Source organism: Zootermopsis nevadensis, unplaced genomic scaffold, assembly GCF_977971745.1.
Source record: "Zootermopsis nevadensis isolate Lab colony 2312 unplaced genomic scaffold, Znev_1.0 Znev_ptg000045l, whole genome shotgun sequence".
In the NCBI taxonomy this organism is placed as follows: domain Eukaryota; kingdom Metazoa; phylum Arthropoda; class Insecta; order Blattodea; family Termopsidae; genus Zootermopsis; species Zootermopsis nevadensis.
In genome coordinates this window covers 727,691-745,038 of record NW_028259177.1, presented here as the reverse complement: position 1 = coordinate 745,038, position 17,348 = coordinate 727,691, and the positions used below count along the sequence as shown (strand labels likewise).

The window sequence follows — 17,348 nt, the reverse complement described above, 5'->3', positions numbered from 1 at the left end:
CACAAAAGGAACATGTATTTAATTCAACCTTTTGAAACTCCATGAAACAGAGTCTTTCTTCCAAGCTGATGGTCACTCAGCTAGTAAAGTAAGTCCCGCCTTTCAAGGAACCCAAAGGTTTGTTGCCAACTGGTCCTTATTGTGAGCCACAAGAATACAGTTCACAGCTTCCCATCCTATTCCAATAAGATGAACTTTAATATTATCATTTCAACTAAGCCTCCATCTCCCATGTGGTCTGACTGATTACATTTTTTTATCTGGATAAGTTTAAATGAATAACAATGAAGTGCCTGTTTCCATTTGTGATCCTTACAATTACTGATTCAGGATGCTAATCTACAGGTCATCCTCTCAACCACAATGCTGTAAAAGCTGGACCACATAGTATGTAACCACTAAACTCACTTCCAAACAAACATTTATTTTGACCTATCTAAAGAATTAAACAAAATTAAACTAACCAATTATAACTTTAAATTCATTACATAATTTCAGTGCCAATTCACAAAGTCTCTTGTTTTAATTTCATGCCAGAAAATCAGCTATCACTCTCAGAAAAGCAAGTAAGCTCTTATGCAACTGGGGAACGACAAAAATCAGCACATATTAAAAATTCTCTCTTTTTGATTCAGACAAAACTAAGTTACATTCATCTACAGAAAAGTTATGAATGGAAAACCCACACTTTAGGTGCTACAGCAAGAACAGGATATACAATAACAGAGTCATAGCTCTATACCCTTAACATGACAAACAATCAAACATGCAATATTTGAAAATGAATAAGAAAAGAGTGAACCAACTCAAATCAGCTAATCTTCAAGACAAAAATGTACATTATAACATTTTATCTAAACATGAACAATTATGCAAATTTAAGACAGGTTTTATTTCAACAAAAATTCTGATTGTGGACTTTATTGTAATAGTGAAACTGGCATATGTTCCAAGAATTTATAAATAAGAACAATACATTAAATAAATCACCATCTCAGATGGAAATTTTATTTTAAAACATAAAATAATATTTATAAGTCAAAGAGATTAAATATTGCACAAATGTTCAAATCTTAGAAATCAGGTGAAAACTTGTTAACATGTGGTACTTTGTTCACTGGCAGTAAAAAGGTTCAAGTAGGAGTCTCTAACCTTACAAAGTTGGTCTCTGGCTCCTTGCAGATACAGTTCATGAGACCCAAAATGCCATTGAGTGGTGTATCCTGAGCTACAAGGATAATGCGATGCTTAGTGTTGCTTTGGATGACAGTCTGCATTTGTGGCAGCCAATCATAGTTCTGGGCTGCAATGTAGATCACAACTGGATTCTCCACCATCAATCCCTGAAACAGATTCCACGTACGCTTTCTACCAAAATATATATTATAACAAAAAATCATTTAGTTTACCTAAAGTCTCTTGATGAGCTGATGATCATACTGCCACCTCTGGCTTAACTGGGATTACTTTTTATTAATCATTTTGCTCTTGTCAACCCGAGGTGGTAGATTTCCTCTTGTATTATGAAATGGAATTACATAACTTGTAAAATTTACTGTAAAGACATTATCCTTATTTATACAAACTGAAAATCTCAGAATGCCTTTTCAGTAATTTCACTCACATCCATACTTACATACTTATATCTTTTATTGGAGTTTTACTTTTAATCAGTTAAACACATACACATATAAAAGAGGCTAAAAAGCAGCATTACAGTAGACTTATAGAAAAATCAGACAATAAAATAAAAACAACATAGAACATAATAAAAAGGGAGACAGGAAAAATATATTTATCAGAACAGATGCCATCTCTTCTAATAAACAATGAAAAAGTAAATGATCCTGGAACAGTGGCTAATGCCTTCAATAAGTTTTTTCTAACAATTACTGAATGCTTAAATTTAAATCAAACAGGGACAGAAGATGCTGTTTCCATTTTAAAAGCTGCATTTCCTGTAAAATTTTCTGGCCTTAATATCATTCCAACCACCGAAACTGAGGTGAAAAGTGTAATAAATTCCCTCAAATCAAAAAACTCAACAGGTTATGATGAAATAAAAAGTAAAATTTTGAAGGCTTGTTCAGCTTTAATTAGTCGTCCATTAACCCACATTTGTAATCACTCATTATACACAGGCATTTTCCCGGACCGCCTTAAAATATCAGTAGTACGACCACTGTACAAGAAAGGGGACAAAACCAATATGACAAATTACAGGCCAATTTCACTTTTAACTGCCTTTTCTAAAGTGCTTGAGAAGATTATGTACAATAGATTAAGTCATCATATGCATGCTAACAACATATTAGTCCAGGAACAATTTGGCTTCAGGAAAGGTGTATCCACTGAAGATGCAGCCTTCAAGCTAACAGACAATGTGCTTAAATCTATTAACCAAAAAATGCATGTTGGAGGAATTTTCTGTGATTTAGCAAAAGCTTTTGACTGTGTAAATCATGAAATTTTGTTGGATAAATTGCATTTTTATGACATTCAAGGAATAGCAGCGCAATGGTTCAGTTCCTATTTAACAGTTAGAAAGCAAAAGGTTGAATTAAAAGCACCTAAAAACAAACGAAATTTTTTCTCAAACTGGGGAACAATAAAACATGGAGTTCCCCAAGGGTCAATTTTAGGGCCCCTGCTTTTTATAATATATGTAAATGACCTTCCTCCAACAATAAAAACAATAAATACTTTAACAGAACCCATAATATTTGCTGATGACACAAGCGTCATAATTTCAAATAAAAATTTTGATGATTTCTGTTCAACATCAAACATAGTTCTGTCTCATATGAGTAAATGGTTTACTGCTAACAAGCTGGCCCTAAATCTAGATAAAACGAATATAATAAAATTTATAACAAATAACTCACCACAATGTGTTTTAAGTATTGGTTATAATGGGAAGTATATACAAGAGTCAATAAACACAAAATTCTTGGGTTTGCAAATTGATAATCACCTAAATTGGATTAATCATATTGATAAACTGATACCTAAGTTAAGTGGCGCATGTTACGCAGTTAGATCTCTGTTGCATGTCAGCAACTCTGACACACTCAGATCAGTATATTTTGCCTATTTTTACTCTTTAATGAAATATGGAATAATTTTGGGGGGAAATTCATCAAACATCAAAAAGATATTCACTTTACAAAAGAAAATTGTTAGGTTATTGGCTGGTGTAAAACCTAGGAATTCATGTAGAAGTCTATTTAAGAGATTAGAGATCTTAGCTCTATCTTGTGAATACATATTCTCATTAATGAATTTTATTTTAAATAACCAAGAACTCTTTCAAACTAATTCTGCTATACACAGTGTCAACACAAGGAATAAAAATCAGCTTCATAGACCAATTGCCAACCTCTCATGTTTTCAGAAGAGTGCATATTATGCAGGGATCAAAATTTTCAACAGTCTACCATCTAATCTCTCAAGTCTTGTAAATAAAAAGGCACAATTTAAAACAGCATTGAAAAGATACTTAATTACACACTCCTTTTACTCTGTCGATGAATTCCTAATGTCTACAAGTAAGTCGTAATTTATCCTTTGTTTGTATTTTTGTGACATTTATATAATAGTATGACTTGTATTTGTATAACATGTATTGTATTAGTATGACTTATTCTACATCCTATTGTCATCTGACTAACTTATGGATCCATTAAATGTAATAAAGATGTATGTATGTATGTATGTATGTACACAGATTGCAGGTGTTGAGGAGGATATTTGGGCCTAAGAGGGAAGACTGCAGAATGACGAGCTTAAAAATCTGTACTGCTCTCCCAATATTGTCAGGGTGACTAAGTCGAGAAGAATGAGATGGGCGGGGCATGTAGCGCGCATGGATGGGACAAGAGGTGTGCACCGGGTATTGGTCGGGACGTCTGAGGGGAAGAGACCGCTGGGGAGACCTAGACGTAGATGGGAGGATAATCTCAGGCGGGATCTATGGGAGATAGGAGTTGAAGGAGACTGGATTTTGTTGGCCCAGGACAGGGTCCGGTGGAGGGCTTTGGTTAATTCAGTGATGAACCTTCGGGTTCGGTAAGCCATCTAGTTAGTTAGTTATCTACCCACTTCATTTGACACTACACAATCTCTGTAACTGACACAGTATTGATGAATACCTTACAGACCAATCAGATGTTTCTGGTACACCAAGAGTCACAAAACAGCTAATTAACTACTTACCCATGCAAAGATGGTGCATTGCACAGCACAACATCCACAATCTGAATAGCTTTCTGTGGGATTTCCAGTGTACGTTCACTGCTCATGCATGGAGAGAGGGATCCAAAATCAACTTGGGGTGTGTATTTGATGGTAATCTCACACTTTTTAACCCTAACAGATTCATCATCATGCACCATGAAACTTTCAGTTTTCTGAAGAAAAAAATACTTTAGTTCTTTGCTACAGAGTATCACAGTATCACTTTCAATAGCTGTATGTACCATAATGTTCAGAACTGAACACTTATAAATTTTACAACACATACACTGGAAGACAAAGTTACAGTGATACAAAGGGAAACTAACTTTTTAAATTAACTCTGATATGGCAAAACTTGAGACTTTCACAACGATAAGTATGAAGATGGCTGTCTTCTGGGATGTTGCACTGTTTAGTCTGGTACAAGTTGATCAATGTTTCAAAGGAGCGTACTGCCTCCATCACAAGTTGTATGTCTTTACATCCACATCAACATTACCAGCAGCAACAGCTTACACTTGTTAAATTAAACCAAACATACCTCTGGCAGCTCTCGAGTACTGTACAAGTTTTTCCTCCCATTAAAAGCTAGATATCGATCAGGAAAATTTTTCCGCCTGAATTCTTCCATTGCACGTCTGAAATAAGGAATTATGTATAATTACACAAAATGTTATACAGTTTCAACAGTAGTTCTAACAAAACTAGAAACATAGAGAAACATGATATATTTATAAGCATAAAAATTCAATACAACATACACAATCTGCATAAAATACATGTTTATAATTGAAGCAGCCTAGTCTTCTACACTGTGCAATAACATTTTAACACCAAGATTTTTTGAAATTACAGACCAAACTACTTGTGTCTTAACAATGCTAGCACCTGGAAATGTCGTTAACTTCAAGAAAGCTAGATGCTACATACTATAAGTTTATATTTCAACTTATATAATTTGAATATTTATTGTTATAAAAAACAATGCACATAACCTCAAAACAAAATATCTCTTATGACAAATAAACATAGTTTATATAAAGCTCATGCAATGGACCCAAACCTGTAAATGAACAGGTCAATCCTATCTTTGTTGTAAGAATTATCATACATTTAGTATTTACTGCCATAAGATCACCTGGTATAGTAGAAACATGTCAAAACAGAAAAATGATGTATGAAAGTCTGACTGAATAAAGCTGTGCAAACAGTTTATCATTAATAGTTTTATTAAATAATGGAACTGTTCTTATCAGATCACTACAGTTCATACACTAACCAAAGATCCTGATTGTATCCTCCAAGTGTTGTTACAAATGCAACAATCAGTGAGGAAAAAGTTAAGCTTGTGACCCTTTCAAGGCAACCTCACAATTCATTCTGACCCGCAATTTCAAAACCACTGGACCAGAGCATGTATTGTAACAAAAACAAAAATTTAGGATTTTGAAACCTTAACACTGAAGGCAACATTCTTTAAACTTCATGCATAATTTGCAGTAATACTCTTCGACCAGAGAAGAGCTGTACCAATCAATACATCCTCGATGTCAACATTCATCTACAAATAATGCTATAATGGAGGCAGCAGTCATTAATTCAAAATCACAATGAGAAAGGTCCTCCTTGCAATGTACTGTGAAATGTAGGAAGACCTGGCAACCACATTACGTTTGGTCCCTAAAGTTTTGGCTAGCTCCTAAAATTGTATTGAATTTTACCAACACTTACAATGTTGACAATAACAAACTTTAATCAAAATCTACCTGTAAGTATATAAGCAATGCATTGATTCTACCAAATTGTATAAATACAGAACATAACATTTAGCCTCCTACTTATTAACAACATACAAATTAATGTGAGAAAATTAACATCATATTATTCTGAGTTATCAGAGTAGCAAAAGGTCTTTATTACATGCAAGTCATTAAAAGTTTTAATATTGTTCAAACCGACCTAAACAAGATAGACAACAGGTAAGAAATTCATTTTTGCTGCTAGCTACACAAATATCCATGGATGTCCAAAGTCTTTGAAGGCAGAAAAGTTCAGTATTTGCTGGATTCAAATGTATTGCTATTATAGCACACACATTTTCACATGCAACATATCATCAAAACATCGTAAAAATTGATTTAGTGCTTAGATTTGTGGGTAAAATAATTGAAAAAGACAACAGTACACTGAAATATGTACAATTAAAATCTTACCAGTTACCAAAAAATGCAAATCAGAGTGAATTATTGTAAAACCAAATAAAACCATTTTGAAACTAATGTTAACATATTTATTATTCTTTATCCCATAAAAAAATCATACAAAGTTTACCTGTACATATCGTATGCAAAATATAATTGGGCTATACACACCTCAAAAGCCTCTTTGGAAATGGTGAAGGTTTAAATTCCACATCATAATGAATGGCAATTTTGTTCTGAAGCGTTGACAAGTCCAGTTTTTCTTCCTTTAGTCCCACAACCTGTCCTATTTGGGATCTTTAATGTCTCAATTCCTTTAGTTACAGCTGCAACATCAGCGTCTCCAGTCTGTTGGCTTACGGTGCCTGCGATTTCATCAATGAACAACAAAATACATTTTAAATTTATAAATATTCTTTATTCAAGAAAATAAGAACTGAGATCATTTCAAACCATTTTGTGACTTATTATTTGATCTGGAAAAGTACAGTTAAGTTAAAAAATTATTTTAAAATTAAATTTCCAACACAAAAATTTAATTTCAAAGTTATCGATCAACCGCCTTCCTGAGCACGATATCAGAATTTTTGTAATGAAAATAAAAATTTGCATATGGACACAAAGTAAAATATACTTCAGGCCACTGACATTTTCTCACTTTGTAATATGAAGTGTCTCGGAGTGTGGGTAAACAATTAATTTTACTCACATTCCAGAGGCAATTGGAAATTGCAAAGGCTTGTCTTATTTTATGTAACAATGCTCTAAGAATTGCATAGCTGTGATGATTGTGAATTGAACCACAAATTTAACCAACTAGCTTCTATTACATTTTTCAGGACAGTACACACCTTGCATACAGGACAAACAGGCTTCCATCATCACCACTGTCTCACAACAGTGTCATATTACCTGGTATCCGTCCATAATCTATTTATATTATATTTGCAATTATTTGTCTCAAATTTATTGCTTAGAATGCACACCTGGATATTCAGAGCCTGAATTATAAATATTTACACAATTTTTAAGGCTGAATGCAGTGTCGTCCGTTATCTCAACACACGCATTCAACTACATTATTCTTCTTAACGTCGTGTGAAACACCTTTGGTATTTTATGTATCGCTATTTACCAAGACATAAGACTGTTTTTGTTGTCTCACAAAATTATGTTACACAAATTCTTAAATTCTTACATCCAAATTTTGAGACTGCGATGTTCTGTCTGTTGTGCAGATGGTACTTTGCGTTCTTTGCGAAAACTAGCAATATTCCAAGGGAGACTGCTAATATTTCAAGATAGCAACTCCATCACGTGTGAAGAAATAATTTTAGAAGGCGCAAGGCTTGCTTGGTATGTTGGCGGTAGCATAGCTGCTGGTAGGGCCTCCCTACCCAGATTGGTCGAGGGGGGAGAGGTCAGACTAAGACAGGTACTCAGGTCCTCCAGGTTGGGGGTTGCACTTTAAAAAGGAAGATGATTTTAAACCTCAATCAAAGCCTCGGACAGACGGACCTAACAGAGGATAGGACCAAATGGAAGAGGAGGATTGAGGAGGCCATGGACGGAATATGGACCGGAGAGCCATAGAAGAGGAGCGAGGCTTGCTTAGAAGCAAGAGGTCAGCTCATTGAGACTCCTCTATCAAATAAGGTAAGCTGCAGTGCTTAGGGAGGTGATAAATCTACCGTCCTTCTAGTAGAACCTTGAGCACGCATCAAATTGATGAACCATGAACACAAGTCGTGTTAAAGCTCGGTCCGTCTGCTCAGCAGTAGTTTCTTCCGTGTACATTTTGGTAGAGATTGTTTCGTATGAATATACAGTGAAACCTCTATCCATCGTTCCCGGAACTATCGTTTTCCCGGATGCATCGTCCGTTTTGTTCGGTCCCGAATACATCCCATATAAAATAATGTTACATTTTCCCGCTTCTATCGTTCCTCGAACTATCGTTTTATCGCATCGATCGTTCAAAAATCTTAGTCCCGTCCCACAATTTTCCCGCAATGATCGTTTCTGAGAATTTAAAATGCTGGGTTTTGAGATAAATTAATACCGAAAGACGCACAATGTTTTTGGAATACACAGTAGCGATAACCTGTTATGTCGCCCAACCAGCACATTCTTTTGGAATGAGTGTCAGCGGTGCAGGGGTGATAGTTGGAGTGAATGGCGGTGCTCATTGCCAGAAATTTTACGATTTTAATTAGGGTGCACTCATATTTCGTTCCAGCGATGCCAGATGGCATGTGCAGTGTGAATTTCTTCACAAATGCTTTTATTACAAGTACATAGGAAAGGCTGGCGGCACTTTTCATTCTTCTGGTTCATCTCGTTTCCAGCGGTTCAGGGTCTTCGTTGAGTTCGGCAGTAATAGTATTTCCATTCTTCCTGTTATTGTCCGCAAAAGGGGTTGGAGTGGTGAGGAAGAGGAAGACGACGAATGCGAGCCCGAAGCTTTGCCGAGTTTTGCCGAAGCACACGCTGCATTGGCGAAAGTGAAGTCGTTCTTTTATGCGCTTAATATTAGTGAACGTGACGAAGAAAACATTTTGAACGTGGAAAGTGCTCTGTTTGGTCTAAAACGTAAAGTTTCAACAAACCAGTTGTCCATTAAAGACTTTTTTGGTAGAAAGAAGTAACTTTGAAAGAGAAACAGTTTTTTTTTAAAAAATTTAATGCTTTCCCGCATCTATCGTTTTCCCGCATTCATCGTTTTTATTTCCCACCCCCGCCGAAAACGATGCATCGAGGTTTCACTGTATATTGATTCAATATGAATACAATATTGCATGTAACAGATTCTGTGTATTACCTGGCAATTGAAAATAGTTGAATACTTAGTTGGAAGGCCATTGTATTGTCTTGCTCTGTCTGTGGCAACTGCAGGTACTTAAAAGGAACAATGTTGTCCATTGATGTAACAACGCCTGTCTGGAACATAACAAGAAATATCCAGTTGAAGCACAACCAGTCACAGTCACTCTGTTAATGCTAGCACACGCCCACCAACTAGGTAATTACTTAGACTTCCTGGTTAGAACAAGAATGAGATATAATACTGAAGTGGATATTAAGAAATATGACTAAAAGGAGCTCACACGAGATTTGCTAGACACATGTTGGAGGCCATCTCAAAGGAATACTTACAAATTAAGATACTGATCACTTACTACACCTCAATCAAAGCCTCGGACAGATGGACCTAACAGAGGACCGAATGGAAGAGGAGAATCGAGGAGGCCACGGACCGAATACAGACCGGAGAGCCAACAAATTTATGGACAAGGTGGAAGATTACTAAAGATAACTATGACATCACCTGAAAAGCAATAATGAAGCTGTTCTTTCGAATGCCAGAAGATGGACGTCGGTAGTCTGTCAGTAAATATCCTCCGTGACATTATCATGGACAGAAACAGAAAGCTATTCCTTATGCTGACAGTGGTTTACTAATGAATTTCAATTTTAAATTAGTTACACACAAATTTATAACACTGCTTAGTGGGCACGCAATACTATTCTGTTGTGCGTGACTAGAACAAGTGTATTTTCATTCAATCTTATGTAAAGGATTCTTACTAAAGCTTAATACCATGACACAAATTTTTACTATATTATTATTATTATTATTATTCAGTGTTCTGTCTTACGACAGGTCCATTGCTCTGCCCAAAAAGAGCTCTCCAGTTTTCCCTATTCTCAGCTTCTCGTTTTAATTCCTGGAACTTCATCTTCTTTCCTTCTTTCAGATCGTCGGTTAGCTGTATCAGTCTTCTTCCCAGTCCTCGCTTTCCTTCAACTTGGCCTTCGATGATATCACATTACATAACTAAAACTGCCAGTATGCTTCCTATTATATTTGTCTTACTGAACATAAAAACACATCAGAATCTTTCTGATAGAAACATCTTTTTCATTTTAGAGTGGAAAACTGTCTACAGTGAGAACAAAACTTTTGTTTATATTACATGCGCTATCACACCTTCAATTGTGTTCCAAGCAACATCACTACAGGAAAAATTTATAAATAGTTGGTTTCTACTACAGTTTTCATTCCTTTAGTCCCACAACCTGTCCTATTTGGGATCTTTAATGTCTGAATTCCTTTAGTTACAGCTGCAACATCAGCGTCTCCAGTCTGTTGCTTTACAGTGCCTGCAAGTTCATCAATGAACAACATCCTTTAGTTTAGTCCTAATAAGGATCTATGGAATGTAAATAAACTCTACTCCCTAACATACCTGAATAATGCATTTCCTTATCCAAGTCACAAACATTCCAGGTGCTTCATTCTGTCTGGTTCTTCACATCTCCAACTCCACCTAAGCTGGTTCCCCATCACACACACAACTGCTCTTCTGAAACACTAATATTCAGATAACTTGGTCTGCCATCTCTTGGTAATATTACTCCACGATATATGCATAAAAGAGGGGAGATACAGTTCACAAGGCAGTTGCCATTCAGCACATCCTATTCAGTATTAAACCTCGACCCGACACAGTAATACTTCTAGATGTCTTCCGCTAGACACGTCATGTCTCTATCAACTCATCACCGACTAATATTGAACATCAGATGAACCACGCCATATAAAAAACAATACCTTCGTTCTAATATATAAGAGTAATCTGATAATAACATTTTCAATAAACTGCATAACATTGTAAATGATTGTAATTCGAGTTTTAGATTTACCAATCTAATTTATACCTGAGGACGGTTAAATATAACCGAAACATGTCGTAAGAGACGTTCCAATTTGTAAATCGATCATTCGATGCGGAACGTGAAATGATATTTTAAATATTTTATTATCTTATTAAAAATTGTGATTTGACGGAAAAAATATTAAAATATCAACCTAATTCACAATATGACGCAAATATACTACCTTATTAATAGTTTTATTAAATAATGTAACTGTTCATATCAGATCACTACAGTTCATACGCTAACCAAAGATCCTGATTGTATCCTCCAAGTGTGGTTACAAATGCAACAATCAGTGAGGAAAAGGTTAAGCTTGCGACCCTTTCAAGGCACCCTCACAATTCATTCTGACCCGCAATTTCAAAACCACTGGACCAGAGCATGTATTGTTACAGAAACAAAAATTTAGGATTTTGAAACCTAAAGAATGAAGCTTCATACATAATGTGCAATTACATTCAGTAATACTCTTAAACCAGAGAAGAGCTGTACCAATTAATACATCCTCGATGTCAACATTCATCTACAAATAATGCTATAATGGAGGCAGCAGTCATTAATTCATAATCACAATGAGAAAAGACCTGATTGCAATGTACTGTTAAATGCAGCAACACATGGCAACCACATTACGTTTGGTCCCTAAAATCTCGGCTAGCTCTTAAAATTGTATTGAATTTTACCAACACTGACAATAACAAACTGTAATCAAAATCTAACTAACTAACTAACTAGATGGCTTACCGAACCCGAAGGTTCATCACCGAATTAACCAAAGCCTTCCACTGGACCCTGTCCTGGGCCAACAAAATCCATTCTCCTTCAACTCCTATCTCCCATAGATCCTGCCTGAGATTATCCTCCCATCTATGTCTAGGTCTCCCCAGCGGTCTCTTTCCTTCAGGTTTCCCAACCAATACCCGGTGCACACCTTGTCCCATCCATGCGCGCTACATGCCCCGCCCATCTCAATCTTCTCGACTTAATCACCCTGACAATACTGGGGGAGCAGTACAGATTTTTAAGCTCGTCATTGTGCAGTTTTCTCCACGCCCCATTGTCTTCTCTCCTAGGCCCAAATATCCTCCTCAACACCCGATTAATCAAAATCTACCTGTAAGTATATAAGCAATGCATTGATTTTACCAAATTGTATAAACACAAAACATAAACATTTAGCCTCCTACTTATTAACAACGACATACAAATTAATGTGAGAAAATTAACATCACATTATTCTGAGTTATCAGAGTAGCAAAAGGTCTTTTTACACGGAAGTCATTAAAAGTTTTAATATTATTCAGACTGACCTAAAGAAGATAGACAACAGGTAAAAGCCAAGAAGAAATTCATTTTTGCTGCTAGCTACACAAATATCCATGGACGTCCAAAGTCTACGAAGGCAGAAAAGTTCAGTATTTGCTGGATTCAAACGTATTAGTATTATAGCGCACACATTTTCACATGCAACGTATCTTCAAAACTGATTTAGTTCTTAGATTTGTGGGTAAAATAATTGAAAAAGACAACAGTACACTGAAATATTTACAATTAAAATCTTACCAGTTACCAAAAAATGCAAATCAGAGTGAATTATTGTAAAACCAAATAAAACCATTTTGAAACTAATGTTAACATATTTATTATTCTTTATCCCATAAAAAAATCATACAAAGTTTACCTGTACATATCGTATGCAAAATATAATGGGGCTATACACACCTCAAAAGCCTCTTTGGAAATGGTGAAGGTTTAAATTCCACATCATAATGAATGGCAATTTTGTTCCGAAGCGTTGACAAGTCCAGTTTTTCTTCCTTTAGTCCCACAACCTGTCCTATTTGGGATCTTTAATGTCTCAATTCCTTTAGTTACAGCTGCAACATCAGCGTCTCCAGTCTGTTGCCTTACGGTGCCTGCGATTTCATCAATGAACAACAAAATACATTTTAAATTTATAAATATTCTTTATTCAAGAAAATAAGAACTGAGATCATTTCAAACCATTTTGTGACTTATTATTTGATCTGGAAAAGTACAGTTAAGTTAAAAAATTATTTTAAAATTAAATTTCCAACACAAACATTTAATTTCAAAGTTATCGATCAACCGCCTTCCTGAGCACAATATCAGAATTTTCGTAATGAAAATAAAAATTTGCATATGGATACAAAGTAAAATATGCTTCAGGCCACTGACATTTTCTGACTTTGTAATATGAAGTGTCTTGGAGTGTGGGTAAACTCACATTCCAGAGGCAATTGGAAATTGTAAAGGCTTGTCTTATTTTATGTAACAATGCTCTAAGAATTGCATAGCTGTGATGATTGTGAATTGAGCCACAAATTTAACCAACTAGCTTCTATTACATTTTTCAGGACAGTATACACCTTGTATACAGGACAAACAGGCTTCCATCATCACCACTGTCTCACAACAGTGTCATATTACCTGGTATCCATCCATAATCTATTTATATTATATTTGTAATTATTTGTCTCAAATTTATTGCTTAGAATGCACACCTGGATATTCAGAGCCTGAATTATAAATATTTATACAATTTTTAACGCTGAATGCAGTGTCGTCCGTTATCTCGACACACGCATTCAACTACATTATTCTTCTTAACGTCGTGTGAAACACCTTTGGTATTTTATGTATCGCTATTTACCAAGACATGAGACTGTTTTTGTTGTCTCACAAAATTATGTTACACAAATTCTTAAATTGTTACATCCAAATTTTGAGACTGCGATGTTCTGTCTGTTGTGCAGATGGTACTTTGCGTTCTTTGCAAAAACTAGCAATATTCCAAGGGAGACTGCTAATATTTCAAGATAGCAACTCCATCACATGTGAAGAAATAATTTTAGAAGGCGCAAGGCTTGCTTGGTATGTTGGCGGTAGCATAGCTGCTGGTAGGGCCTCCCTACCCAGATTGGTCGAGGGGGGAGAGGTCAGACTAAGACAGGTACTCAGGTCCTCCAGGTTGGGGGTTGCACTTTAAAAAGGAAGATGATTTTAAACCTCAATCAAAGCCTCGGACAGACGGACCTAACAGAGGATAGGACCAAATGAAAGAGGAGGATTGAGGAGGCCATGGACGGAATATGGACCGGACAGCCATAGAAGAAGAGAGAGGCTTGCTTAGAAGCAAGAGGTCAGCTCATTGAGACTCCTCTATCAAATAAGGTAAGCTGCAGTGCTTAGGGAGGTGATAAATCTACCGTCCTTCTAGTAGAACCTTGAGCACGCATCAAATTGATGAACCATGAACACAAGTCGTGTTAAAGCTCGGTCCGTCTGCTCAGCAGTAGTTTCTTCCGTGTACGTTTTGGTAGAGATTGTTTCGTATGAATATATATTGATTCAATATGAATACAATATTGCATGTAACAGATTCTGTGTATTACCTGGCAATTGAAAATAGTTGAATACTTAGTTGGAAGGCCATTGTATTGTCTTGCTCTGTCTGTGGCAACTGCAGGTACTTAAAAGGAACAATGTTGTCCATTGATGTAACAACGCCTGTCTGGAACATAACAAGAAATATCCAGTTGAAGCACAACCAGTCACAGTCACTCTGTTAATGCTAGCACACGCCCACCAACTAGGTAATTACTTAGACTTCCTGGTTAGAACAAGAATGAGATATAATACTGAAGTGGATATTAAGAAATATGACTAAAAGCAGCTCACACGAGATTTGCTAGACACATGTCGGAGGCCATCTCAAAGGAATACTTACAAATTAAGATACTACACCTCAATCAAAGCCTCGGACAGATGGACCTAACAGAGGACCGAATGGAAGAGGAGAATCGAGGAGGCCACGGACCGAATACAGACCGGAGAGCCAACAAATTTATGGACAAGGTGGAAGATTACTAAAGATAACTATGACATCACCTGAAAAGCAATAATGAAGCTGTTCTTTCGAATGCCAGAAGATGGACGTCGGTAGTCTGTCAGTAAATATCCTCCGTGACATTATCATGGACAGAAACAGAAAGCTATTCCTTATGCTGACAGTGGTTTACTAATGAATTTCAATTTTAAATTAGTTACACACAAATTTATAACACTGCTTAGTGGGCACGCAATACTATTCTGTTGTGCGTGACTAGAACAAGTGTATTTTCATTCAATCTTATGTAAAGGATTCTTACTAAAGCTTAATACCATGACACAAATTTTTACTATATTATTATTATTATTATTATTCAGTGTTCTGTCTTACGACAGGTCCATTGCTCTGCCCAAAAAGAGCTCTCCAGTTTTCCCTATTCTCAGCTTCTCGTTTTAATTCCTGGAACTTCATCTTCTTTCCTTCTTTCAGATCGTCGGTTAGCTGTATCAGTCTTCTTCCCAGTCCTCGCTTTCCTTCAACTTGGCCTTCGATGATATCACATTACATAACTAAAACTGCCAGTATGCTTCCTATTATATTTGTCTTACTGAACATAAAAACACATCAGAATCTTTCTGATAGAAACATCTTTTTCATTTTAGAGTGGAAAACTGTCTACAGTGAGAACAAAACTTTTGTTTATATTACATGCGCTATCACACCTTCAATTGTGTTCCAAGCAACATCACTACAGGAAAAATTTATAAATAGTTGGTTTCTACTACAGTTTTCATTCCTTTAGTCCCACAACCTGTCCTATTTGGGATCTTTAATGTCTGAATTCCTTTAGTTACAGCTGCAACATCAGCGTCTCCAGTCTGTTGCTTTACAGTGCCTGCAAGTTCATCAATGAACAACATCCTTTAGTTTAGTCCTAATAAGGATCTATGGAATGTAAATAAACTCTACTCCCTAACATACCTGAATAATGCATTTCCTTATCCAAGTCACAAACATTCCAGGTGCTTCATTCTGTCTGGTTCTTCACATCTCCAACTCCACCTAAGCTGGTTCCCCATCACACACACAACTGCTCTTCTGAAACACTAATATTCAGATAACTTGGTCTGCCATCTCTTGGTAATATTACTCCACGATATATGCATAAAAGAGGGGAGATACAGTTCACAAGGCAGTTGCCATTCAGCACATCCTATTCAGTATTAAACCTCGACCCGACACAGTAATACTTCTAGATGTCTTCCGCTAGACACGTCATGTCTCTATCAACTCATCACCGACTAATATTGAACATCAGATGAACCACGCCATATAAAAAACAATACCTTCGTTCTAATATATAAGAGTAATCTGATAATAACATTTTCAATAAACTGCATAACATTGTAAATGATTGTAATTCGAGTTTTAGATTTACCAATCTAATTTATACCTGAGGACGGTTAAATATAACCGAAACATGTCGTAAGAGACGTTCCAATTTGTAAATCGATCATTCGATGCGGAACGTGAAATGATATTTTAAATATTTTATTATCTTATTAAAAATTGTGATTTGACGGAAAAAATATTAAAATATCAACCTAATTCACAATATGACGCAAATATACTACCTTATTAATAGTTTTATTAAATAATGTAACTGTTCATATCAGATCACTACAGTTCATACGCTAACCAAAGATCCTGATTGTATCCTCCAAGTGTGGTTACAAATGCAACAATCAGTGAGGAAAAGGTTAAGCTTGCGACCCTTTCAAGGCACCCTCACAATTCATTCTGACCCGCAATTTCAAAACCACTGGACCAGAGCATGTATTGTTACAGAAACAAAAATTTAGGATTTTGAAACCTAAAGAATGAAGCTTCATACATAATGTGCAATTACATTCAGTAATACTCTTAAACCAGAGAAGAGCTGTACCAATTAATACATCCTCGATGTCAACATTCATCTACAAATAATGCTATAATGGAGGCAGCAGTCATTAATTCATAATCACAATGAGAAAAGACCTGATTGCAATGTACTGTTAAATGCAGCAACACATGGCAACCACATTACGTTTGGTCCCTAAAATCTCGGCTAGCTCTTAAAATTGTATTGAATTTTACCAACACTGACAATAACAAACTGTAATCAAAATCTAACTAACTAACTAACTAGATGGCTTACCGAACCCGAAGGTTCATCACCGAATTAACCAAAGCCTTCCACTGGACCCTGTCCTGGGCCAACAAAATCCATTCTCCTTCAACTCCTATCTCCCATAGATCCTGCCTGAGATTATCCTCCCATCTATGTCTAGGTCTCC

General features: G+C 36.0%; 1 protein-coding gene across 24 annotated transcripts in view; it reads right to left on the bottom strand.

Moving 5' to 3' along the window:
- Positions 1-404: 404 nt before the first annotated feature.
- Positions 405-17,348, bottom strand: part of LOC147871597 (fatty acid synthase-like) — a 65,944-nt gene continuing 49,000 nt past the window's right edge. For 20 of the 24 annotated variants that reach the window (XR_015538612.1, XR_015538613.1, XR_015538616.1 and 17 more), the window contains 7 exons: positions 15,994-16,118; positions 14,576-14,694; positions 12,882-13,075; positions 10,688-10,812; positions 9,259-9,377; positions 6,609-6,802; positions 1,770-4,874 (listed from right to left, as the gene is read on the bottom strand). Coding sequence is in view for 1 of the 24 variants with exons in the window: in XM_087360699.1 (XP_087216825.1) it covers positions 1,134-1,343; positions 4,778-4,867 (300 nt within the window). In the remaining 23 variants the exon portion in view is untranslated. Of the gene's footprint in view, positions 1,344-1,769; positions 4,875-6,608; positions 6,803-9,258; positions 9,378-10,687; positions 10,813-12,090; positions 12,274-12,881; positions 13,076-14,575; positions 14,695-15,993; positions 16,119-17,348 lie in introns of those variants that run through there. The other 4 variants (XM_087360699.1, XR_015538614.1, XR_015538625.1 and 1 more) reach the window with 4 other exon arrangements.